Source organism: Lissotriton vulgaris, chromosome 4_1 (genome assembly GCF_964263255.1).
Source record: "Lissotriton vulgaris chromosome 4_1, aLisVul1.2, whole genome shotgun sequence".
Taxonomy (NCBI): Eukaryota; Metazoa; Chordata; class Amphibia; order Caudata; family Salamandridae; genus Lissotriton; species Lissotriton vulgaris.
The window spans coordinates 1,998,590,702-1,998,618,016 of NC_141691.1; the positions used below are offsets into that span (position 1 = coordinate 1,998,590,702).

A 27,315-nucleotide genomic window follows, 5' to 3' on the forward strand; every position below is an offset into this window, starting at 1 on the left:
TTAAACAATGCCGCACGTCCGAGCAGGGACAGCGGTAGCCTGCGCCACCCCTCCACATCGCGCCGAAGGCGTGCAAGAGGGGGAAGCAAATTATTGGAGTTTCGCGTCCGGGCATCAGTTGAGATATAAATGCCCAGGTATTTGAACCCCTGCCTCGCGATCTGTATAGCGCAGCCCCTGGGAAGACGCGGAGTCTCCCCGCTAAGTACGTAAAGGTGAGATTTCGACCAGTTGATAACCAGGCCCGAATATCTACCGAAAGTACCCAACACGTCACAGGCCACAATCAAGGATTTACAAGGGGAGGTGAGGTAGAGCAGAATGTCATCCGCGTATAACGACACGCGGTCTTCAAAGCCGGGCGACCACCTCATCCCACAGATGTCGGGGTGGGTCCGTATCCAAGCGGCAAGTGGCTCAAGCGCGAGAGCAAAAAGCAACAGCGACAGAGGACAGCCCTGTCTGGTGCCTCTACGTAGAACAAAAGAAGCTGACACTCGTCCACTGACCGTGACATTGGCCAATGGGGAAGCATATAAAAGTCTGACGCCTCTTATAAATTCAGGGCCAAACCCAAACTTAACCAGCACTGCCCACAGGTAATTCCATTCAAGGGAGTCAAATGCCATCGTCGCGTCCAAAGATGCCAAGACGGACGGCTCACAGAGCGTTTTGACCCGTGCCATGACTGCGTGGAGCCTCCTGAGGTTAAGGGCGGTGTTGCGATGGGGTATAAATCCCGATTGGTCTGGGTGAACCAGGTCAGCGATCGCACCCACCAGCCGGTTAGCCAATAACTTAGCTAGGATTTTAGGCTCGGCATTCAACAGGGAGATCGGGCGATACGACCGACAAAGGTCTCTAGGCTTCCCATCTTTGTGAATAACCACAATAGTGGCCAGTCGCTGATCCAGAGGGAGCTCACCCGCCTCGCGCGCCTCCAGGAACATGTTTCGCAAGGGTACAGCAATGGTGTCAGCCTTGATCTTATAAAGCTCTACCGGAAGACCGTTGGGGCTGGGAGCCTTGCCAGATCTTAAGGAGCGTATCGCAAGCACCACCTCGTCAGCTGTAATGCCTCTGTCCATGTCGTCGCGTTGAGTATCCGACAAGCAAGGAAGCTCAATCCCCTCAAGGAGAGAGGCAGAATCCGCCTCGGTCATAGCAGAGACCGATGTGTAGACAGACTCAAAATAGTCGGCAAAGGCTGTGACTATAGCGCTGGGGTCAGTGACAACCAACCCGTCATCACCCAGCACCTCGGGCACCACTCGGGAAGCCATCTCCTTTTTATCTAGCCACGCAATAAGCTTGCCTGCCTTATCCCCTGCGTCGTAGATCCTCCCCTGCTGTTCTCTGCCCATCACCTTGGCCGCGTCAGTAGCAGTGGCTCGGTACTCCGCCTGCTTGAGCAAGAGAGCATGTAACAGGGCAGGCGCCGGATCAGCCTCCAATTGAGAATCAAGGTCCTCAATCTCTGACTCCAGCTGCACCACATCCTCATCCCTGCGTCTGCGCGCCTCGGCTATTAAGGAGAAAGCTTCTCCTCTCAGGACAGTTTTGATGGCCTCCCATAGGGACAGAGCCGACGTCACAGAGCCTGTATTTTCGGAAAAATATAGGTCAATGGCTTTAGCCAGGAGGTCACGAGTTTTAGGGTTACGGAAGTACCATGGATTGACCGGCGCTACTCTGGAGGCTGCTACGATATCAAAATCAAAGGACACCCAGACCGGGGAATGGTCCGATATTCCTCTGGCCATCAAGCGGGCCTCAGAGACGGCCGAAGCCGAGGCAGCCAAAGCCAAAACGTAGTCAATCCTGGAGAGGCTGCCGTGCGCGCCCGAGTGAAAGGAGTATTGCCGCCGGGCGGGATGGAGAAGTCTCCAGCAATCAATAAGCCCCATGGTATTCAAGAAGTCAGGAAGCCAGGACTGCGCACTACGAAGATCTCTGGATGGAAAACGGTCTAGAGTCCCAGATCCAACTGCATTGAAGTCCCCGCCAACTATAAGCAGGCCCTCCGGCAGGCCCAAAATGGCGCCCCCAAGATCTTGAAAAGTCGTCGTTTGTAGGCCAGGGGGGCCATAAACAGAAACCAAAATCAGGGTACACCCCTCCATCTGCCCGTGTCGGCGACGTAACGTCCCCTATCGTCAATCACGCTAGTCTCCAACTCAAACGGGAGAGACATGCGCACCATGAAGAGAACCCGAGTGTGCCACCATTTTAAACCCTTTCCTGTTGAGTGCATGGCATGTATTGCCAATGAGATGTGTTTCTTGTAGCAAGATGACATCGGGTACACACCTTTTAAACATTTGCAACACGACCCCTCGCTTAATGCGATCACCCAGCCCATTCACATTCCAACTCAGAACATTTAATTTCTTACCCCCCATCATCAGTGTATGGGCCCCCGCCACCCCCAAAAGGGAACAGTCGCCGCTACATAATCAACAGAAGAATAGTCGCCTTGCCATAGAAAAGAAAAGAAAAAGAAAACACAAAAAAAACAGTCAGCACAACCACCCCCCACCCAACACCCCTGCATTACACTAAAAAGCCCCCCCAACTAGCAGTGTGCCTGTCGCCCCGAAAAACTAATCTACGAAAAGCCCCTAGAGGAGAAAGGAGTCAGCCTATCCCCCCGTTTCCTGAAAAAACAATAACAAAGTACAATAGTCTGCGACTGACTGCGTGTGCAGGCTCATCCGCCGAAGACGGTCCGAAAAAGATCACTCACTCCTGAAGACCTGGGCCGCCCGACGCCCCATCCGACTGTTCCTCGGGCGTACTCCGACGTTGGGGCAAAGTGTCCAGCCAGTCCCCTGCCGCTTCCGGCATGTCGAAGAACACTGCCCGGCCATCGTGTTCAATCCTCAGTTTCGCTGGGAATAGCATAGAGTACTTCATCCCCAACTCTCTCAGCCTACGCTTCACACCCATGAAACTTTGCCTCGAGGCCTGCAGGATAGCGTCCCGGTCCCTTAAATTGAAGACCCTGGCAATAATTGGGCGCGGAGAGGCCCCCAGTTTCGGCTGGCCTCCAGGTAGTCTATGCGCCCGCTCCACCGAGAAGAACTTGCTTAGTCCACCGGGAGTGAGATGTTTCTGAACCAGGTTCTCGACAAAGAGATCGGTAGCATCCCCCTCAGCGCCCTCCGGTACTCCAATGATACGGACGTTCTGGCGCCTGGCCCGTCCTTCGAAATCATCGAGCCTGCGGGCAAACAACATGTTCGTAGCTTTCAGATCCCGAATCTCCGACTGCAGGTCATTCACGTCAGAAGTTAAACTCGACGATTTTATGTCAAGTGACTTGACTCTGTCGTTAGTTTTGCAGAGATCGGCTCTGATGAGATTGATCTCGATGGCCAACGTGTCGACCTTGTGTGTTAGCACTTCATGTTGCTTATGCATCTCAGCCTTGATGCCCACAATGGCTCCCATGACATCCCGGAGGGTGGGTTCCGAGTCATCCGGTGACACATCTCGCTGCGTGTCTTTAGTGCGCCGTGTGGCTCCGGGCGATCCCTTCGGGAGGGCATAGCGATCGGAGATAGTGGGTTGAGAAAGGGATGGTTTTCTGCTAACTCTGGGTTTTCCTTTGTCCGGATCGCCCCTGCCCGCCATGTTGGGTGAAGGGGGTCGCTCGATCAGGAGGGTAACCTGGTCGTCCTCGAAGCCTCAAGTCGGTAGGAGTCAGTATTCGCCTCCACCGCTCCTCCAGCATTTCGATCCACGGAGTGACCTAGCCGATATTTCAGAACGGGGCGGCTTCTTCATCCCCAGACTGCCACCGTGTATCGGCACTGCCGTCGCCCACGTAATTCCGGGCTGTGGTGGCGTCGTCGTCCCCAATCTTCAACACGGTATAACTTCGCCTAGGAAACTCGGATCTTCGATCGGAGAACGAGTCCCGCGTCAGCAGCAGTTCAGCAACAGATTCCCACTATTGTGGGACATGGATAGGTGGCAGGATTAATTCGGAGGATCGGAGGGTCTTCGGAGCTCCGAGCTCACGCGGCCATCTTGGCTGCCCGCGAAGCTCCTCCTCTTATCCCTCAATATTAAAGTCCTTTTACATCCAGTCAGACATAAAAAGATTTTGTATAATCCAAGAAACACATGAGCTATACGATTTTATCCTCACTAAGGAATGGTATGGAAGTTATCTTTCATCTCCAGTTGATAAGAAGTAAAATGGAGTTGCTATTCTTTATTCACAACAACCTAATTTGCAGGTTTAACATAAATATAATGATGCTAATGGTAGGTTTTTATTGGTTAAACTATAAATTGACACATTTGTCTTAAATTCTGTTAATGTATAAGGTCCACCAGCAGATGACTCATGTTTCTGGAAAACTCTCAAAACTGAAGTTGTTAAGTTAGGAAATGTCCCTTCGAATGTTGAATAGACTTTAACCTAATGAAAGATACTTTACTAGATAGGCATTCTACTCCAAATTCAAACTCCTTAAAATGTTTCATAACTTAAAATAATTTCTCAAAAGCACCAGAAGGCTTGATATTTGAAGAATTCATTTCCCAAAAAATAAAGAATTTACCTTCTTTTCTAATCCGACTCATCCTATTCCTGAATTTCTAACCGTGCAATCATATAATTTCTAGTTAAAATTGAAATCCTTACACTACCTTGACCCCATTGGAGAATGAACACTGAGATCCTTCTTCAAGATGAACACAAAACGAAATTAGTAGATACCATTACCCCATTTTTTGCACTCGATCTAGATACTGATACTTTTAACATTACTAGATGGAATGCATTCAAAGCTTACATCCGAGGTATTGCTATTTGCATTATGGCTCATGACTACAATGTTTTTTAGCCCAAACTCGCTAATCTAAAAAAAGATATTTCTAAATATGAAAGACTGTTTATTTCTTCTAATAATTTAAATTATAAAAAAAAGCTTAAAAATTACGATATCACTAGCATTCTATGCTAAGCCAATGTGCAAGTATAGAAGTCTCCAACTGTTATGTTTTGTAATGTAGGGAAGAGGTGTGGTGCAACGGCCAGGGCGTCTGTCTCCAGAACACAGGGGCTTACAGTTTGATCCCTGGCACCGGCGGCAGGTTAGTCCATCAATCACCTTGTGACTCTGGGCAATAGCTCGCTTAATCTTCCCAACGGCCCCCAGCGCTGGGACACCTCTTTGGAGGTAACTGTGTGCTTTACAAATGCTGCTGTTTATCTTTCTACCCCAATATAGTCCTGAGTAGTCACCTAACCTTTCGCCCACGATTCCCTGCCATTGTACTACATAATGGTTTTTGGTATTGACCTTTTACCTAGTTAGGGACTGCATAAATGTCATGTGGTTTTCCCAGAAAACTAGCATCATTTATTATGCATGAGGATTTTCACAATCACGCAGGTTTACCATCTATTGCATAATAACTATGTATTAGGGTCATCCCTGCTGTTATCCTCAGCCGACCTGACACAGCAAGGTGGAACCCCTGAGGGTATCTTTTGGGTATATATACACCATACACCATATCTGGGCAGAGGAGAAAGACTTCCATGCTGACACACTGACGCAGGATGCTGAGGTTCCTGCATGCAGACACTCCAGCATGCCGTGGTCTGATATCCCTTGCAGGGTGTCCATCTCAAGACCAAGACAGGGTCCTTCATTCTCACAACAAGCCAGGTAATGGGATTGGCTCTATTGTAGGAGGATTCTTGGCTCTACTCCTACATGCATGCTAGGTAGACTTAGGTACATCTAGTTAGGGTTGCATCGTAGGAATACACATTATTATTGACATGTTTTTTTATACCTGCCTATATTCATTGGTTTAGCACTATGATAGAAATCTACCATCCAATTACTCTGTTGGTGCTTATAATCATTTATATCTGTTTCTGTCTTATGGTTGTTTCAGCACACCTATTTTACACTAGAATGACCCTTGTTCAATAAATGCTTATTGAAAAACATCCCCACTGTTTATTCTGTGTATCTCTCTGAGACAAAGTGAGCACGAGTGACTGAGCGAAAAGTACTGTACTGTTTCCACGATCCCTGATGGGACAGGATTGTCATGTTCGATAGTTGTCAGGAACTATTCCCTCCTTGGTAAAAGGGTTTTACAGTGGCATTGTGAGCTAGCTAGGTATAGAGGCGAACATACCCAGTAGGGGTGTCTGGAATCAGTCTGGACACCAATCCCACAGTTTGTTGTCTAAACGTGCATATCCTATATAGATTTATAGGAACTACACAACACAACTCTAAAGCGAAATTCTACTGTCAAGCTAATTGATCTAATAAATTACTTGTCACTTATCTAAATATCAAACATGATTATATACATACACATGCAATTCATTCACAGTCTGGACAACTTTTAACATCTTCCAAAGATATATTGTTGTTTTTTTTTATTTTTTATTTTTTTATAATTTTTATTGACAAATTTTAGATACATAACAGTAAATAAAAATAAACATATATAGTATCAGTATTCTAGTATAATGAGGTTTTTTCCCAAATTATAAAGGAACGCAAAAAAGGCTATACATAATACAAAAATTACAACCTATAGTACCAATTATTTCTTGTTGTATGTGACAGATATAATAATATATTGCAAATGGTAAAGGGCACAGTTTTGAAAATAATCGATATAAAATATACCCTCATTATCTTGCTCCATGCTTCTTTATAGAGCTGATAATTATTTCTACATAGTTCAAGTGGTTTAAGAATCAGGCCCTTTGCTGATTATACTAACTAGCTACGGGGGTCCAGATCAATTCCCCTTTAGCTCTAGATTTTTTCCCTCTGGTTTTATATATTGCTGTTTCTAGTTTATATATTGCCAGGAGTCTATTTATCCAACCCTGAAATGTAGGGGCCTCTGTATCCTTCCAGCGGGCTGCTAACATAATTCTGTATATAGCTGTACTTAGGTAAGTTGTATATATTTCTGAGTTATTGAGTTCTAGAGAACTATCAAAACCCAATACAAACAAGGTTGATGGTATTTGGATCTCCCGGCCAAAGATTTCAGTCCAGTATTTACCTATACTTTCTTTTAGTTGTTCTAGTTTCGGGCAATCATAAAACATATGTATTAGATTTGCGGGGCCGAGCGCGCATCTAGGACATTTGTCGTGGCTAGCCTTACCCCATGAGAACAATTTATACGGTGTATAGTATAAGTTACATACCGTTTTATAAATTTGAGCTTTTAGATTACTTGCAAGTATGACTTTAGAGGATAATTGTAGTACCATATCTATATCCACATTGGAGTTATTTAATTTATTAGCCCAACTTTCCTCTATTTTTTCTAGGTCATCTGGATGGTTGTTTATGAGGATCCCGTAAATATCACTGATTCTGATCGATATTTTTTGCATCAGGTCTAGTAGTGATGACGACTGTGAGTTTAGATTTGTGGCGTATTGTCTAAGTGATGTGGAGATTTGAATAAATTTAAAATAGTCTGCAGGGTAAATCTGATATTTAAGGGATAACTCATCAAAAGTAATTCTACCGTCTTAGTTTAGGAAATCCCCAATAGTAACAATGCCTAACTTTTCCCAGCGTTTAGTAATATTATTATTAAGATATTGCGGGATTATAAAGCTGTGCCATCAAGGTGTATATTTGGTAAAATTAGGTATAGACAGCACTCTAGAAACTCTAGTCCATATTTTATATGCGTCTGTCACTATTTTAAATTTAATCTTTTTATAGTATGATGGCTCGATTTGTCTCAATAGTAGTCCTCGCGCTGAATCTCCTAATGTGAGTTCATAAATAGAGGGAATGTCGTGGGGAGATCTTGTTTGATCTGTTATTTTGGAAGAGGTTAAGAATGACATCTGCTGCAAGATAGCGGCCCACATGTAGTAGGTTAAGTTTGGGACTGCTAATCCGCCTCGGGATGTTGGTAACACTAATTTGGTTATGGCCCGTCTTGTCTTCCCATAATTCCAAATAAATGATGTTATTACTTGGTCTATTTTCTTTATATAGGTGTTGTCAATAAGGAAAGGGATTGCTCGAAATAAGTATAGTAGTTTTGGAAATATTGTCATTTTAATATAGTTAGCTCTACCAATTATGGATAATTGAAGGTTATTGACTCTGACAAGATCTTTTTTTATTTTTGTGATTACAGGGTCATAGTTAAGTGTGATCATTTCGTTAGTATTAGGTGAGATATTGACCCCTAAATATTTTGCATTTCTGACTCTGTATTGACTTATATAGGGCATGTTGTCGGTAAAGACAACCATCGTTTTGTCTTGATTTAAAGAATACCCTGAATACTGCCCAAATATTCTAGTGACTACTCCTATTTCATCTATAGCCTCAGTAGGATTAGTTGTTAGAATCGCTACGTCATCGGCATAGGCCAGTATTTTAGTATTATATATTCGGGTTTTTACTGGAGTTATCCTTGGTGATGCTAATAGTTTGACAATTAAGGGATTAATATATAATGCAAATAAAAGCGGTGAGCACGGACACCCTTGTCGGGTCCCTCTCTGAATGTTTATACTTTCAGACTCACTACCTCCCGTCAGGACTTTGGCTTTAGGTTCTACGTATAAGGCTTTCACTGATTTTATAAACCCCGGGCCGATATTGTTAAGGGCTAAGAGCTCCCATAAATACTGCCATGAGACCCGGTCAAAAGCCTTTTCGGCGTCTAATAAAATCAAAGACATTTGACCTTGTTCTATCTTCATTATATCGAAGAGTGTTATTACCCGGCGTATATGATCAGTGGTGCTTTTACCTGGTATAAACCCGTGTTGTCAGGGAGACACTAATTGTTCAATGTATTTGCCAAGTCTGTTAGCGAAAATTTTTGCATAGGTTTTAGAATCTGAGTTGATCAGCGATATAGGTCTGTATGATGTGGTTAATTCAGGGGGTTTGTCCTTTTTCCCAAAAACTGCTATGTTTGTTTGTCGCCATGATTCTGGAGATTATCCATGCCACTGGATGCCTAAGAATAAGTCGTGAAGAAATGGGATTATAGTCTTTCCTAATATTTTATATAAGTCTAGGGGTATCTTGTCAGGCCCTGCTGCCTTCCCTGCCGCTAGTTCAGCTATTGCCAATTCAACCTCTATTTTAGTAACCTCTTTGTCTAGTTCTTTCCTTGCGTCATCATCAACAGTTTGTAACATATTAGTTTCGCTGAGCCAATTGACTATAAACTCATTAGTCTCTTGAGCCGTATGTACATCCTCGTTTTGATATAGCTTTTGATAATATTCTTTAAAGCAATTGGCGATTTCTTTTTGAGTAGTAAATTCTTGACCGCAATATTTAATGTTTTTTATTGTGTTATGGGATTGAGTCTGTCGTGTTTTTAGAGCAAGGTGTTTCCCAACGTTTTCCCCTGCCTCATAGGTTTTATTTCGATGAGCTTGGAAAGTTTCAGCGGCTTTAGCAGCTAGCTCATTGTTTAGCTCTGCCTTGAGCACAAGAATTTTTCTTAGGGTATCCTCTGCATGTTCACCCTGTTGTATTTGATTAGCATGTTTGTATTCTAGGTGTGTTAAATCATTTATTAGTTGGTTATGAATTTTCATTCATTCTTTCCTTCGGGTGGCAACAAATGTAGCAGTTTCCCCCCTTAGTGCAGCCTTGTAGCTGTCCCAAACACTAAAGCGTGAAGCACTATATTGGTTCATGTCAAAAAGTTATTTTGTCCATTGAGCTATGTGAGTTATGTATTCCTGGTTAACTAATAATTTGCTATCAAATGTCCATTGTGTGTGGGCCCGATTATATCCCGGTGCTTCCATTGTAATGTATATAGCATTATGATCGGAGATTGTTTTCGGGTCTTTAACGATCCGGGTATTCGGAGCAATGTCTGGAGTTGCAAAGAAGTAATCGATGCGGACATATTTCCGATGTGGGTAAGAAAAAAAGGTATATCCGGGATCTTTACCCTTTTTAAGCAGCCATATATCCTGGAGGTTGTGGGTCTGAATGAAATTCAATACGGCTCCGAACACCCTGGGCTTCCGACCCGAATACTTATATTGGTTCTGAAGGGACAGATTTTGATTAAATGTCAGATTAAAATCGCCACAGAGAATCAGGGTACTTGGCCATGATGCTAATTCCATTTCAATTTCAACAAATAGTGTGGGGTCGTCAAGATTAGGGCCCTAAATTGAACAAATTGTGATACCCAATTCTAATTGGACAATGGCCCATCGTCCGTGATTATCAGCTTTTTTACGTACCGGGCTGCCTAATCTGGTTCTTGCTAAAATTATGACCCCCCTAGTTCTTGTGGTTTGCGTTGTTGTGATTAATATTTGGTAACCAGGTATTTTTAACTGTTTAATCTCCCCAATTGGAATATGGGTTTCTTGTAAACAGATGACATCACAAGTACTATGGGCAATTTTCGACAGAATTGGGCTCTCTTGCCTTTGTCGTTTAGGCCTGCCACATTCCAACATCCTATATTTAACCTACCCATTTGGTTGTACTATTTTTGGATCCGTATTCATCATCCTGCGTTCCCTCTTAAGTATCAATTTGCTCGTTTTTTTATTTTTTTGCTCACCCCTCCCCACACCGAGTGCACCAAGTGCACCCTGTTGCCCTCCCCCTCCCCTCCTTTCTCCTCTCCTCCCTCCCCAACCCTTGTCCTCCCAGAATGGGCGTTGAGACTCCATCGGAGTCTACAGTGATGGATTTAGCTCACTCCAAACAGGACTTGTGCAGCATGCATTTTAAAGTGTAGTAATGACAGTTACAAAGTGTAGTAGTGACAATTACCATATTGTGAAGCATATTTAAAAAGAAGAAAAGATAATGAATATATAGAAATGGAGGGAAAATAGAGATCAGTAACTGAAGATTACAGATAAGATAGTGTCTGTTCAATTTCTTATTTTCTTATTTTCCTATTTTCAAATGTCGCAGCTTATATTCAGATACATAGACATAACCTACTGTATATTAGTCCATGTAGAAATCAATAGTCTAAATATAATTTCATCTCTAGTCTAAATCTAGTCTAAATCAGCTGCCTATCCAAACTATTCTCAAGTGCGTTTGATTGTTCTTTCATAAACTCTCTAGATATTCCTTGGCCTTAACTTCAGATGTAAAAATTTTTGTTTGTCCCATATATATCACTTTTAGCTTTGCAGGATTGTTCAAATATACCGTTGCCTTCTTCTCTTGAAAGGGTTTGATGAGTTGCCTGAGTCGCCACCTCCTCTCAACAGTCCAGTGGCAAAAGTCAGGGCGCACGAAGTATGATATTGAGTCTTTTTTACGGTGTTTATCAGGAGTAACTTTCTCCGCAAAGGCCTGGCGAAGTAGGAAGTGTCCGAAATATACCAGAATTGCACGAGGATATTTACCTGTAGGTGCCGTGGGTTTTAAGGATATTGGGACCCTATGTGCTCTCTGCACCTCGTACCCCCAATCCCAGGTATTTAACTCAGGCAGGGTATCACGGAACAATTGTGTTATAAAGGTGCGGCAGTCTTCGCCTTCCATTTTTTCCGGAATTCCTAGTACTCGTAAGTTGTTTCTGCGGAGTCTATTCTCATAATCCTCGAGCTTCCATCTTATGTCATGAACCTGCGCTTCGGTAGCTTCAAGACGCTCATTTGTAGCTGCGGCCTCTGTCTCGTTAACCACAATACGGTCCTCTATATCATTTAACCTTTCAGTAAATGCACCCATAGTTTTGGACAGTTTACGAACCTCCCCTTGAACCTTTTGCAATCCAGCCCGAGCTTTGCGGCTGTCCGTAGAAGTTTCTTCCCGATGTGATGCTATAGCCTGTAGCACTGTCTCCATTACTTGAGTTAAAGTAGTTCCTGAGGCCTCCAGAGTTTCTTTATTCACATTTTGGTCTAGCATTGACCTTTGGGATCTTGGACCAGGAGTGTGGCTTTGGTTCAAGGCAAGAACTGTTGGGGTATAGTCCCACGATAGCTCATTGGCACCGTGGTGCCCAGATTTTTTCTTTTTAAGTATTGTTCTTTTTTTATCGCGTTGTTCTTTTGGTGGATTAGGTTCGAAATCTGAACTTAGGTTAGAGTCTGACTCATTCTCTAGGTCCTCAGCTTCATCTATTTCATCGGTATCTCCTGACCAACTAATATCCTCGGAGAAAGAGTAGAAGTCAGTTATGTCTTTATCAATCTCTAATACCTCTATAGCATCAACAGGGTGCAGGTCTATTGTAGAGCTGATTTGTGGTACTTCTAGGTCTGGTTTAGATGTCTCCGTGGATTTTGAAGTCTTCCCTTCCACTGCCTCCAGTCCTATGCTGGCCCCAGCTTGTGATATGTTAGTTGCGTCAGAGGGTGATTTTAGTTGTATATCAGTTGCTTCACTCCCTGGTATGGAATCGGTGTGCATTTCCATATTGTTTTGGGGATTCATAGAAGGGGTCTGACCAGTCGTCTCCTTGCTCGAACTACTTTCAATGTAAGTTGAGGGGGTTATATTCTCCTGCTGGTTGATATGTTGTTGAATATTTTTACTTATAGACACACTTGATACATTGTGATTATTATTATTGCCTTTCTCTTGATCTACTAGACTGATTTTATCCGCAAAGTTCTCATTAGGATTATCTGTGTCCGTCTGGCTATTGATCCCAGAACTATGTGATGCAGAAGCAGATGTAGATGCAGAAATAGTAGGGATAAGGTGGCTTACCTGCCCTGCGATAAGACTGAGTCTCTCAGATACACCATTGGACGCAGAGACAGACACTCGATTTAGCTCCTGTTGCATCTCTTGTGCCTCCTGTGTTCCCATCCGATTCAGTAGCTCGTTATCGTCTGCCATTATTACTGAGACTGCAGGTTTTGCTACGGCCATTACCTCCGTTACTGCATTGTCACTTCCTTTACCCCCAGTATCTGCTGATACACTGCCACCTTCAATGGGGGGAGCGACTTGCTGTTTTCCCATATTCTCAGTGTTTGGTTGTGTGTCTTTAGTCATCATTCTTTGGTTAGCAGCCCGAAACATTGTTGCCACTGTTGTGATATTTGTTGAGGCATTCTTAGCTGGTTGGGACATTGATGGTGTTTTACTAGAGGATACCCCTCTCCTGGCCGGTGTTTTCTCCACAGTTTTCTCTGGCATCGTTGCTGTTGTTTCCGCTGGTACTCCTTGCCCTTGTGATCCCCCGCTGATAACACCACGCTGTTGCTTAATTGTTTCTTGTTCTCGCAGCGCCTGGCGTGCAGCTCTTGTCTTAGCTGCTGCCGAGGCTACTGCCGCTGCATTTTTTGGGGCCATCAGTGGATGTGGGGTAGTCACGCTTCTATCGGGTGATAGCTTCTGTTGCTTCTGTTGATCCGTCTCGATCACGGAACCTCCGGAGTTCATTGTGGAGTTTGCTGCCACAGACGGGTTCGCCTGACAGAGCCAGCAGAAGGAGCGCAGTGCACGCGTAGATCGGTGAGTACCGATCAACAGCCTGAGTGCGGCAAACCCGACTACGGAGGCAAGGAGTGTAAGCGTGAGCCGCGGTGTCCCTGCGGAGGGCAGATCATCGACTGGTAAACTCTTGTTGCATTCTGAGTTTTCTAACAGGGCTTTGGCATATTTTCCGTCAGGTTTCGATTCTTTCCTTGTTAAGAGCGTCAGTTTCCAGGCTATTCACGGCATGCTCACACTGTCCTGTTCAGAGCTGCTACCGGCGTCTAGCCTGACGCCGCCATCTTTTCTTAAAGAGACAATTTTTCTTCCAAAGATATATTGAATGAATTTCAAAAATATAATTCTACCTTATATGGTAACTCAGAGATGGTTGATTCTAAAATAACTGAAGACTACTTTTATTCATGTAATATGCCTCTCCTTACTCAAGATAATAAATACTTTTTAGACACTCCAATTTCTTTATTAGAGATCCAATCTCTCATTGCATCCTTTAATTCTGGCAATTCCTGCTGCACCGGATTAAGTTCAATGTCCTCTTTATGGTTCTGGCTCCATAAAATGGGGAAGAAAGAACATTCTACATGCCTTATGTGTAGGCTTGGGGAGAACACCTTTCTTCTTATGATTTGGAGCTGTCAGAGGATGTGTGAACATTGGGGGGCACTTGTAACAGAGCTGGAAGCCATGGTGGAGACTGCTATCCCCCCCAAAACCAACTGATTATAGTGGGCATACCCAATGACTTTGGTCTCCCTAGAAAGCAACTACAGTTGTATATGCTGGGCTTTGTTGTAGCTAAACAAGACATGGCTATCTTTTGGGGTGGAGACTGCCCCCCCACGAGAACTATGTGGTGAGAGGGAATGAATAGATGCTTGGAGGTGAAACAAGTGGTCTATGAAAGCTGTGACTGCCCCAGGAAATTTTAAAACGTTTGCCCGAAATTGCGAGCCTACCATGGTTTGGAGCACACCCCTGATGACCTCTCGGATGGAGAGACCCTGCCTTAGTATTATCTCCCAAGAGGGTTTGTGCGGATTGAAGTGCCAAGAGCACCCACTTCTTGTGACATGTGCATCTAGGGGCATAAAGGGGAACCAGGGAGGAAATGGACTGGTATGTATATGTGCTTGAATCTATTTCATGTGTATAACCACAGTTTGTGTAAAATCAATAAAAATATATTTTTTAATTTGGTAAGTTCCCTGGCCCTGATGGCATTTCTGCTGCATTATATTAGTCCTTTAGTATGCAGTAACTCCCTATCTTTTCCAGCTTTTTACAGATTTTAAAGACAAAGGCACTGTTGTTGGACCTTTTTCTGACTGATGCCTTAATCGTGGTTTTTCTTAAACCATATAAGGAGCCAACATTCTTCCTACAGGGCTGTTTACAGTTATTGATAAGTTAATCCATGCTGACCAAGTTGGGTTAATTAAAAGTAGACTTTCTGCTCATATTACAAGCTTGATATACTATAAAATTGCATCAATATCAACTATAGATTTACCTTCAGGATTATTAGCACTAGATGCATAAAAAGCATTTGATAATGTCAATTGCCAATTTTTATTCAACATTATGGAAATCTGTCATATTGGTCTCCCATTTATTACCATTATTAAATCCCTCTATTTACATTTAAGGTTTTAGTTTAGTAGAGGGGTAACTCCATCTCCTCCTCCTCCTGCTTCAACACCCTCTGCATGCTCCGCAAGATCTACAGATGGATCCCGACAGATACAAGAAAGACAGTCACCCAGGCCCTCGTCAGCAGCAGACTTGACTACGGAAACGCCCTCTACGCGGGAACCCCGACCAAGCTCATCAAACGACTACAACGCATCCAAAACGCCTCGGTACGACTGATCTTCGACATACCACGCCACGGCCATATCACCCTCCACTTGAGAAACCTGCACTAGCTCCCCGTCAACAAGAGGATATCCTTCAAGCTCCTCACCCACGCACACAAGGCACTCCACAAGACCGGCCCAGCCTACCTCAACAGACAGCTCGCCTTCTACATCCCAAACCGCCAGCTACGCTCCACCGATCTCTCACTCGCCACCGTCCTGCGCATCTGAAAAACAACCACCAGTGGGAGATCCTTCTCCCACCTCGCTGCCAAGATGTGGATCACCCTCCCACTGAGCCTACGACAGACCCAAGACCTGCTGACCTTCAGGAGGATACTCAAGACCTGGCTGTTCGATCAGTAGCGCCCCCTCCTCAGCGCCTTGAGACCCTCGCAGGTATGTAGTGCACTTTACAAATGATTGATTGATTGAATCAGTTTAAAGGACATATCTTTACTTCCTTTTCCCTTTATCGAGGAACTAAGCATGGATGTCCCGTTTCGTCCCTACTTATCCTTCTTGCTATTGAACCTCTCCTTACCTCTATTAGGAACTCCATCCACAATATAGGTATTCATATTTGCAACAGCACCATTAAAACTGAAGCATATGCAGATGATTTTTTAATATTTATTTCTAAATGAGAATCGTCACTTCTTGCTATTCTGGCTATAATCCACAAATATTCTCTACTGTCTCAGTATACACTTTAAGCATAAATAAATCCGAATTTTCCCTTTTAATGTCCACTGTACCTCAGATATGATTAATATGATTAAACAATCTAATATTCTTTGGTGTCCACATTGCACTTTTCCTTAATAGTAAAATGAATATTGTATCCTAAATATTATATATATTCTCTGTTGCCTATTTCCCTTTATCTTTTTACAGAACACTGCAACAAATTACTTCCCGTTATATATGGAATGGGAAGACCCGAAGGATATGCTATATGTATCTTCAGTATGCTAATGCTGGTTTAAGATTATCAAATTTTTATGATTGACATACTATCTTTATTATACAACACGATTCTTATTGGTTTCAAAGTACTATACTCCTTTGTGGCTGGAGATTAAAAAAGCTATAGTTCAACCTTTTCCTCTAAAGTCTATACTGACTATCTCCTACACCCTGTCTTTTCTTTAGACCTCTCCAATTTTAAGAGCAACTAAACGTGCCCTTCTATTGTCTTATACATTTTCCAGCCTAGAAAGTCATTCATCTTACAGAGCTGCTCTCCATTTCGGGTAAAGCCTCAGAGGGAGAAATATACTCTAGTTTGAGGATCTAAAATTTAGAACAACTTCCTCTCGAAGCATTCTCATCGGGTGCCGCATCCACTACCTGCAAAGTTTTACCCCTTAGAATCAAGAAATTTCCCCATACTTCTCATCATGAAAGCATCTTAAAGCCTATAGCTGCTGTCAGTTCGTAAACTAATGCTCAATGAACTGAATTAATGTCCTACTACATGTTATGCTATTATTCTGTTATTATTGCATTGTACATCTTTCTCCATTGATTTCTATAGTTGCATTTCTTATTCTGTATGGTTTAGTATTTTTTTCTGAAGCTGTGTTAGATGTTGACCATACGGTTGAGGTTAAACAAAAATAAAGAGAGCTGTGCTTGTCTTTGCTTTGCGAAGCAATCCACATATTTGCTTGTTATATGTATCGGCGTGAATCAATACTTTCAGTGTTAATGTTAGTCTTCTGTACTCAGCAATAACATCACCTCTACAAGACCTCAAGACACAAGTTGCAATCATATTTGTTCTCAAAACAACTGTGAGGGTTGTGATGTTACTTTGTGATGAGGGTTATGAAGAGTGAGGGTTACTTTGAATAACAACTTTATAATATAACTTTGACAACTATTGTGTACTCCCTGATGAACACAGTATTCTTCACACTATCATAGGTAGTTCATAGATATTACTAAAAGACTACTTTTGATCATGGGTCATCAGGAGAATGATGTTAAAGAAGACCTCAAAATCCAATCTGACATCAGCAAACAAAGCTCATATCTGAAAGAGACACGTTAGTGATAGATTCCTTACCTTAGAATAGTCCCCAGGTGTCAGTTTGGATCCGGAAAGTTTTCTGCTTAGCAGTACCCCTGCGCACCAGTAGGTAGCGCCGTGCGGCTCTGCCCCGTCACTGGCGTCGTAAGCGCCGGTATGACGTCACGGAGGCTACTTAGGCGCCACCCATGCTCGCTGACGTCAGTTCTTTCTTTTTCTGCGCAGATCCGGATTGAGCACTTCCCTCGGTTATTTTTTGGCCACTTTTTTGAGACTTTTATTTCCTTCTCTCGTCTCCTGGTGCAAGTAGGGATGCCCGGCGTTAAGTCTTGTGGGTCGTGCTGCCGTAATACGCAGCGGCCGGCTATTCTACCCCGGAGCAGGATGAGGACTGGGATGGCTCCGAGGCCCCCTTGCGCGGCAGTGTGACTACGAGCAGGATTGGTTGGATGACCTTCAAGATGCGGGTGATCTTGATGTGTCTTATGACCCGGGGTTTGCCTCCCCTCCGCCTACTATGGAGGAGGGCGCTTCTTACACTATGGTGCTCCATCGAGATGGGGAGGCTCTCCATCTTGACCTCCCTATGGTGGGCCTTAAGACCAACCTCCTTACGGAGGTGCTCCAGGCGGCATATACGTCGTCGGAGCCGCTCCTCCCTTTCAATGAGGCCCTTACCGAAGTCCTCTTGGGCACTTGGTTGCGGCCTGTCTTGGGGGCACCGGTGGATAAGAACGTCGCTAGGTGTCATCACCCGGCACCTAGTGACCCTGCCTTCTTGACCACTCACCCCACGCCTGAGAGCCTGGTCATTCAGGCCTTGATATCACAAAGTGCCTTCCCGATGGCTCCGCCGGATAAGGACTCTAAGAAGCTTGACCAATATGGCAAGAAGTTGTTCTCCTCAGCCAGCTTGGGCCTTTACTCCCATGCCATGTAGGATACGGCAGCAGAGGTCCTATCTCAATGTTATGAAGAAGTACAGGCCGTCCTTTCCCAAGTGATTGCTGAGGGCAAGGATGCGGCGAAGTTTGCCATCAGGTGTGGTCTGGGCACGGCTGATTCCTTGAGCAGGGCGATTTCCAGGACTGTGGCGTTGCGGCGCCATGCCTGGTTGCAGTCTACCGGGTTCTCGCTTGATGTCCAGAGCTCGCTCATGGACATGCCCTTTGATGTCTCTCACCTCTTTGGCGACAAGGCGGACAGTGCCCTGGAGCGCTTTAAAGACTCAAAGGCCACGGCTAAGTCTTTGGGTCTTTCCACAAAGAGCCCTGCCACGCATGGGTTTCATTCCTTTCGTGGCCAGGGTAAAGGCGCAGAGACACGCTACTCCCAAAGCCTGCACAGAACATGCCTCAGCATGGCCACGGACATGGCTTCCGCAGGGGCGAGACTGGTAACAAGCGGGCGGGTCAGTCCACCTGCACACCCGCTGCTTCCACCTCCAAGCCTTCCTAATCCGAGCTTCAGGGGGCACGCCACACCGGTAGGAGGCAGGGTTCGTCCACCACTAGCGCGAAATCACATCGAACAAGTGGGTGCTGCAGATAATCTGCCAAGGTTACCAGCTCACCTTTCTGTCCTCCCCTCCAGCCATGCCACAAAACATGTCGGGGAATCATTTGGCTCTTCTCCATCAGGAAGTCACTCCCCTCCTGGCCAAGGGGGCCATTGAGTACATTCCCGATCAGGAAGTAGGGAGTGGTTGTTATTTCCACTACTTTCTGGTCCCCAAGAAGGACAAGGGGGCCTCCACCCCATCTTGGACCTCCGGGACGTCAATCGCTTCCTCCGGAAGAAGTTCAAGATGCTGACTCTGGCTCAGGTCCTGACTGCCCTGGACCCTCGAGACTGGATGGTAGCGTTGGACTTGCAGGACGCCTATTTTCATATCCCTGTCCTGCCGGCCCACTGGCATTAACTGCGGTTCATGGTAGGCCAGGAGCATTTTCAGTTTGCTGTGCTCCCTTCCAGCCTTACCAGCACCCTCGGTGTTCACAAAAGTGATGGCGGTGGTCGCAGCTCATCTGCGCAGGTCAGGGATGTCAGTCTTCCCCTACCTCGACGACTGGCTGTTGAAGGTGGGCTCGCCCCAGGCAGTCGTCTCCCACCTCCAGTCTACGGCCGACCTCCGGCATTTGCTGGGGTTCTACATCAATGTGCCGAAGTCGCACTTGAGTCCCTCTCAGAAGCTCCCTTCCATCGGAGCAGTTCTGGATTCAACGCTGTTTCGGGTTTATCCTCCCGAGCAGCAAGTCTGGGATATTCAGGCTATGGTTCCGCTCTATCTCGGGTTTCAGTCCGGATGACTCTCCGGCTTCTTGGCCTGATGGCCTCCTGCATCCTGCTGGTGATGCATGCCAGATGGCATATGCGGGCTCTGCAGTGGGACCTGTAGTTCCAGTAGGCACAGCATCAGAGCAACCTGACCGATCTCATCCAGATCTCGGAGGGCGCTGCACGACAGTTGCAGTGGTGGCTCACGAGTCGCGACTTGGTCAGTAGCAGATCCCTCTCCCTTCCCCAACCGGAGAACACACAGTGGTGACGGATGCGTCCCTCCTGGGATGGGGAGAACACATGGGAGAGGCGTAGATCGGAGGCCTCTGGTCTCCGGCGGAGTCCCGGCTCCATATCAACCTTTTGGAGCTGCGGGCGATCCGGCTTGCACTGAAGGCATTCCTTCCCTCTATCTGGGAAGTGTAGTGCAGGCGTTCACGGACAACAACACCGCTATGTGGTATTGTTACAAACAAGGCGGGGTGGGGTCGTGGACCGTATGTCAGGAGGCTCTGCGCCTCTGGACATGGCTGGAACATCAAGGCATTACCTTGGTGGTTCAACACCTGGTAGGTTCTCTGAATGCCAGGGCGAACAAACTCAGCCGCCGGTGCATGGTGGCTCACGAGTGGCGTCTGAACTCGGGCGTGATGCAAGGTCTCTTTGTGCAGTGGGGAGAGCCTTGGTTAGATCTATTCGCCACTGAAGAGAACGCGCAATATCATCAGTTCTGCGCGTTGGAATTTCCAAGGCAGCACTCGCACGGAGATGCTTTTCGTCTTGAGTGGAGCTGCGATCTGTTGTACGCCTTGCCGCCTATACCACTTCTGCCCAGAGTGCTGAAGAAGATCAGGGTCGACCGGGACCAAGTTGTCGCTCCGCACTTGGCACGAAGAGTATGGTATCCCGAGCTACACAGTATGAGCATCGATCCCCTGATCCGTCTACCTCTTCGGGAGGATCTTCTGTTGTAGCAGCAGGGGACGGCCTTCCACCCGAACCTGTCCAGCCTCCACCTCCATGCGTGGAGATTGAGCAGCAACAGTTGATGGCTTTCGACCTTCCTCCCGAAGTCTGTAATATCATTCTGGCAGCTAGGTGTCTCTCCACCAAAACGGTATACGCCTGCCGATAGAACAGATTTGTGTCATGGTACACAGCAGAGGCTGTGGATCCCCTTTCAGTGGAGGAGTGTGGCTCAATGGTTAGAGCGGCAGACCTTGATGCAGAGTTCTGGCCAGGGAGCAGGGTTCGATTCCCGCCTCGGCGGGTCTTGGGCTCATAAATTCCTCTGACCGGATATTCTCGCCTCAGTGCCTATTCTAATCATGGGTCCCACGCTGCAACTCTGGGCAATAGCTTGCTTAATCTCCACAACGGCCCCAACAGCGCGAGGGATGCCTGGTTTCACCATGGAGGTGCCCAGGAGTGGACACTTCACAAGGAAAGCCAGGAAGGGTTCCTGAGCGGTATGAGTACAAGCGCCGGGACACCCCGGTCCGGGGTCGCTGTGTGCTATACAAGTACAACACATTTACATTTACATTTACATTTCAGCCCCTCTTTCTGAGGTTCTTCTGTTTCTCCTTTCTTTGGCCCAGCAGGGCTCTGCTCTGGCACTATCAAAGGCTATCTTTCTGCCATTTGCTCCTTCCTGAGGCTGCCTGATCAGCCTTCTCTTTTTAAGTCGCCGGTTGTTTACCGCTTTCTCAAGGGTATTACACACACGTTTCCTCCCGTGCCCTTCATAATGCCTCAATGGGACTTAAATCTTGTCTTGACTTTTCTGATGTGCGCTCCCTTTGAGCCGCTTCATAACTGTCCTTTACATCTTCTTACTCTTAAGACAGCTTTCCTGGTTGCTATCCCCTCTGCCAGAAGAGTGAGTGAGCTCCAAGCCCTTTCTTCCAAACCTCCTTTCCTTTTCGTTCATCCTGACAAGGGAGTTTTAAGGACCCGTCCTCCTTTTCTGCCAAAGGTTGTCACGCCCTTCCACATCGGGCAGACCATCACTTTGCCCACCTTCTTTCCGCCTCCGCATCCTTCAAGAGACAAGGAGATGCTCTACCGTCTGGACCCAAAACGTGCACTCGCTTTCTATCTGCAGCGTACACTGCAGTTCCAGGTGGATGATCAGCTTTTTTTCGGCTAAGTGGGCGCCAAGCAAGGTCGGGCTGTGCACAAACGCACCATCTCCCGGTGGGTCGTTCTGTGCATTAAAGCATGTTACTCCTTGGCCAAGAAGGAGCCTCCTGTGGGGCTGCGTGCCCATTTGACCAGGGCAACTGCAGCCACTACTGCCTTGGGACATGCCGTTCACTTGCAGGACATTTGTCAGGCAGCTACGTGGACCTCGCTGCAGACGTTTACCAAGCACTACTGACTTGAATGTCAGGTCTGGAGAGACTGCTTCTTTGGGCGTTATGTGCTCCGTGGCTTTTTGGTGTAATCTTGTTCGCAGGCCACCACCGGGGTTGGTATTGCTGGCTTATCTATTCTAAGGTAAGGAATCTATCACGAACGTGTCTCTTTCAGATGCACAAGTTACTACTTGTGTGATGATATATCTGTCGGAGACATTAGTTAGTGATAGATCCCTTATCGCCCCACCCATCCTCCCCGTTCTACGAACTCATTACTAGGGTTAAGGTCATCCCTTTTTAGGGCCCTAGTTTTATGCACCAAAGGTCAGTTTCTTTCATGCCTCTGCGTTTCGGCGCGGAATGTTGTGTGCAGAACCGACGTCAGCGTGCATGGGTGGTGCCTAAGTAGCCTCTGTGACGTCATCCCGGCACATATGACGCCAGTGACGGGCACAGAGCCACACGGCGCCACCTACTGCCGTACAGGGGGTACTGCTAAGCAGAAAACTTTCCAGATCCAGACTGACGCCTGGGGAATATTCTAAGGTAAGGAATCTATCACTAACTAAAGTTTCTTACAGATGTATCGTTAGACAAGTAGTAACTTGGGCTTTAGAACACCTCCGCTTGTTGGCGATTGTTAGCAATACAGCACTGGGTGGAGAGAACAGTTTTTTCTCTACAATGTATGTCCCCTCTAACAATATCCTGAATGGAGATTGTGATGTAATTTCTGACGACTGTCAGATGATGAATGCTATTTGTAATCAAACTGATACTATGTCCACCTTGCTCTGGGTACAATAGCTGTAATGCACATTTTAATATTGCACCATAGATAAACCCCTTCACTGAGTTGTTTTAGTTTATGCGTACATTCTTCATATCTATAATCTGATGCCTTGAACAAAATCAGGAGATGGGCACAGGAGGAAATTACATTTTATTGGGCTGAAATGTGTTTTTTTTCCTTTTAGGCCATTCACGAGGGAATGAACTGTCGTCAATACCAAGACGACATTCGAATCCGAGCTCAGAATGATTCTGCCGCCCGCCAGACCAATGACATGCTAAAGGTAAAACAAGTACACAGAGGTGCGAAACTTGCTATGGATCCTTTACTTTTTTCAGGGTACAGACATAATTATAAACCGCTACAACATAAAAAAGTACTGCAAAAAAACCTTGAGTAAGGATGACGTATTGGACCAATGGAGCCGAGGGATGGGGGCTCACTGGAGTGTGCAGAACAAAAGTGAGAAATGTTTGAAGTTCTTAATGTGGTTCTAATAGAAGATGTTACTGGTCAAAGTGAAGCATCATGTGGAAAGCGGCATTTAAAAATATAAATAGTATTCAGGGATGAAACCTCAAATATCCTAATCTCAATAAGGAAATATTATAGACTGAGTATTTTATTTCACTTAATGTTACTGATATAACAATAATTTGGATCCTGAATGGAATGCTTAGAGTGACTATTCCAAACAAACGGCTTAGAGTGAGGACATTAACATCTATTACGTGCTTGCATTGTAAATTCGGTTAAAGTGTGAAAGGGACAGATTGGGTTATATTACTGACGGCGGGCAGAGTTTAGGCCAGCAGTGCATGTTAATGTACATTTTCTTATGGGTAGAACATTGACAAGCACTACCCTGCCTTCATATCCTCTATGATCAAACACTACATCCCTTCCGGAAATCTGTGCTCCTCCAACCTCAACCTATTATCTCCCCCCCCCCCCCCCTTTCAAATGCAAAAAGCATTGAGGGCTCAGATTTGTGGTCCTGGCCCCACAACTCTGGAACTCGCTTCCTCTGGAAGAGAGAACAGCTTCCCCCGATTCCCAGTTCAGAAAAAAGCTCAAGGCCTGGCTTTTCTCCCAAGCATATAAGTGAGGTGATTGCCCGCTTAATACTGCGGCCTTTCCGCCATGAACCCGCCTTGTTACATGCGCTTAAGAAGTCCCTTTAACATTGCATAACATAATATGGAAAAATGATCCTTCCAATACATGCAAGATGTTAGACCTGTCAGCCTTAGGGTGGCCTTTCAATATACTTTTTGCCTACTTACTACCGATTTTTGCTGAAATTTGTTTTTGTTGACCATAGGAGTCTGTGCACTTTACCACTGCTAACCAGTGCTAACGTGCTGGTGCTCACTCCCCTAAACATGGTTTCATTGCATACACCTAATTGGCATATTTAATTTACCTATAAGTCCCTTGTAAAGTGGTATACCATATTCCCAGGGCCTGTAAATGAAATGCTACCAGTGACACTGCAATTCTTTTTGTGCCACCTACTCAAGTAGCACTTTAAAAATGTCCCAGGTCAGCCACTGCAGCCTGAATGCAGTTTTAAACTACCATGTCGACTTGCATTTAGACCCCCTTGCCAAGCCTTAAACTCCCCTTTTATCACCTAAGTCACCCCTAAGGTAGGCCCTATATAGCCCATAGGGCAGGGTGCTGTGTAGTTAAAAGGTTGGACATGTACTTTTAAGTTGTATGTGTCCTGGTAGTGAAAAACTCTGAAAGACGTTTTCTCTACAGTGAGGTATATCACTTCAGTACGATAACATTGGAGATTCCTTATTACATTTAATAAGCTGTTATTCTTAATTGGGAGCAGGTAGATATGTCATGTTTGGTACCTATGAAATTGTAATAAAGCACTCTCTTTAATGGGAAAGCTAATGTTCGAGGCATGTGAGCTGCAGATACTACATTTAGCATTAAATTGCCACCTGGTGTTGGGCTCGGATGATTGCATGTTGTTGTCGTCTTGGAAGAAGTCTTTGTAGTCACGAGATAGGAGACTCCTCCCTTGGACGATAGTGCGCATGGGCTTCAGCTCCATCCTCAGATAGTTTTTTTCTGCCACTGGGTTCGAATGAAAGTTTTCCGCTCCGGCTAGAAATCTACTTCTCAAGTACTTCGCAGCGCAAAAAACGTACCAAAAACGTACCACACTACTTTCGATATCGACTAACATCATTTCGACTCCATCAGCTCGATTCTGGTCGTCGACGCGGGCCTTTGGGCCTATCCACGCCGTGAGGCCTACACCTCATGGAAAGGACACCATTCAAGAGATGGAGCAAAGTTTCCACACAGTGACCACCGCGAGGTGTGCAACCTGTGCTGATCGCCAGAACACGATGAATCCAGCTGTATAGCCTGCGCGTCCTTTTGATCCAAGTAAACCATCCGAGATCGGAGGGCCCGTCAGCACGACATGCAGAGATCAGCTCCGGAACCGGTGGATATCTTCGACGAGGAGGTTCCGCTCATTCCCGAAAAAGATTCAGATGATCTCCAGATCGTATCAGAGGCAGACGACTCAGATGACTCCATACTATCTCTTCAGTACGTGAGTACTACTGCCCCTGCACCGCACACAGCCCCCAGATCGAAGGCAAAGGTCAACACTCCGCTCCGTGGCCCAGTCGTGACCGAAAAACCCCTTCGACAGCCCCGCCATCGAGCCCGGCTCCAAAGAAAGTAACTAAGTCTTCCAGTAGCTCCGTACCGAGCAGGCCGCACGTGCCGATCCCACAAGCTCCTTCGGCACCGAAACCGAAAGAAGTCTCGGCTTCAAAACCGTCGACTTCCAAAGACAAGGGTACGAAGCCAGCATCCGACGCCTCGAAGCCGCCGAGACCAGCTTCCACTCCGAAGCCATCGTCTTCGGTACCAAAACAGACAAGGCCTGATTCCGATGCGCCTAAGCCTTCGAAACAGCCCACGACACCGAAAACAACACGTTCTGTGTCGAAAACTATGCCAAAGGTCATTGTAACACCTCCTAAGGCTAAAAACAGACAGCAACCTCGTCCGGAACCAAAAAAATCGGCGCCGACAAAGGTTCCACAAGGAGAAGACCTTTTCCAACCAGATCCTCTGCAAAAGAAGATTTACATTGACCCAAAGACAGGTCATGTATCCACTACACCACACAAGAAGAGGAAGGCAGATGCAACATCCACACCTGTACTTACTGCCAAGAAGAAGGACTCTGCCACATCTTCTATGCACCCTTCTTCTCCGATACTTCCTTCTCCATCACCTGTTCATCTTAACATTTCACCACAGATATCTCCTTCACATTCTCCTCCTGAATCCTCACACTCACCTCAGAATGATGATGAGTATAGTTTAGGCAGAGGGATAAACACAGATGAGCCTTTCCCATACTCTATAGTTGATACAGACTGGGAGTACCCAAACCCACAGGATGTGCCAGATATTCCTGACCCACAGTCATACCCATCGAAACCTTCTCCCCAGAAGATAACATTGGTTTTGGTCACCTGTTGAACAGAGCTGCCATTTACCATGGGGTCACTGTGCATTCTGATGAGGCAGAGGAAGACTTTCTCTTAGACACATTTCAACAATCGCAAAGGTCTGCTCAAATTCTTCCCATGATTAAAGGGGTCACAAACATGCTCCAGAGATATTTAAAGACCCTGTACGTACTAGGATCCTAAACCCTAGAATTGAGAAAAATATAGGCCTGCACCTGCAGATCCAGCCTACATTAAAGGACAACTACCATTAGATTCACTAGTTGTGTCAAATGCTAGGACAATGGCAAACTCACAAACTTCAGGTGAGGCACCCTCACCTGAGAAAGATTCCAAGGTTATAGATGCTTCAGGCAAAAGAATAGCTGCGCAAGCTACCAACATATGGCGTATAACTAACACACAAGTCCTCCTCTCATGATATGATAGGGCTCATTATGATCAGTTAGAGAAACTACTAGATCATCTACCAGATCAATATAAGGCACAGGCAAACAACCTTATACAAGAAAGAAGCTAATTTCTAATGCCTCAATCAAGTGTGCACTAGATGTAGCAGACACTGCATCTAGAGCTGTAAATACTAGTGTTGTACTTAGGAGACATGCGTGGCTACGCATTTCAGGATTTAAACAGAAAGTGCGAACTACCATTTTAAATCAACCATTTAATCAAAACCAATTGTTTGGACCAGAAGTAGACACTGCACTTGAAAAGGTGAAGAAGGATACAGACACTGCCAAATCTATGGGAGCTTTACAGTCCACACAAGCTCCTTTCGTCGCTCCTTCTACAGAGGAGGCTCCAAACAAACTGGGGCAGACAATACAACATCCTTCAAATCTAACACACAAACATCCTCTAACAAGGGATATTTTAGAGGAGGATATAGAGGGAATAACAACAAAGGAAGAGGTCGAGGTAACAACAATAATCGAACCTCTTCCACCACAAAACAGTGACTTCCCTCTGCTCCCTCAACAGCATTCCACCCCTGTGGG

At 45.6% G+C, this 27,315-nt stretch overlaps 1 protein-coding gene across 1 annotated transcript in view; it reads left to right on the forward strand.

Annotated features, from left to right (window-relative positions):
- The window catches only part of LOC147724825 (ranBP-type and C3HC4-type zinc finger-containing protein 1-like), a 431,577-nt gene that overhangs the window by 366,612 nt on the left and 37,650 nt on the right, over nt 1-27,315 (forward strand). Inside the window, exon 12 of the mRNA XM_086966324.1 lies at nt 22,975-23,073. Within this exon, the coding sequence (XP_086822450.1) occupies nt 22,975-23,073 (99 nt within the window). The remainder of the gene's footprint in view (nt 1-22,974; nt 23,074-27,315) is intronic.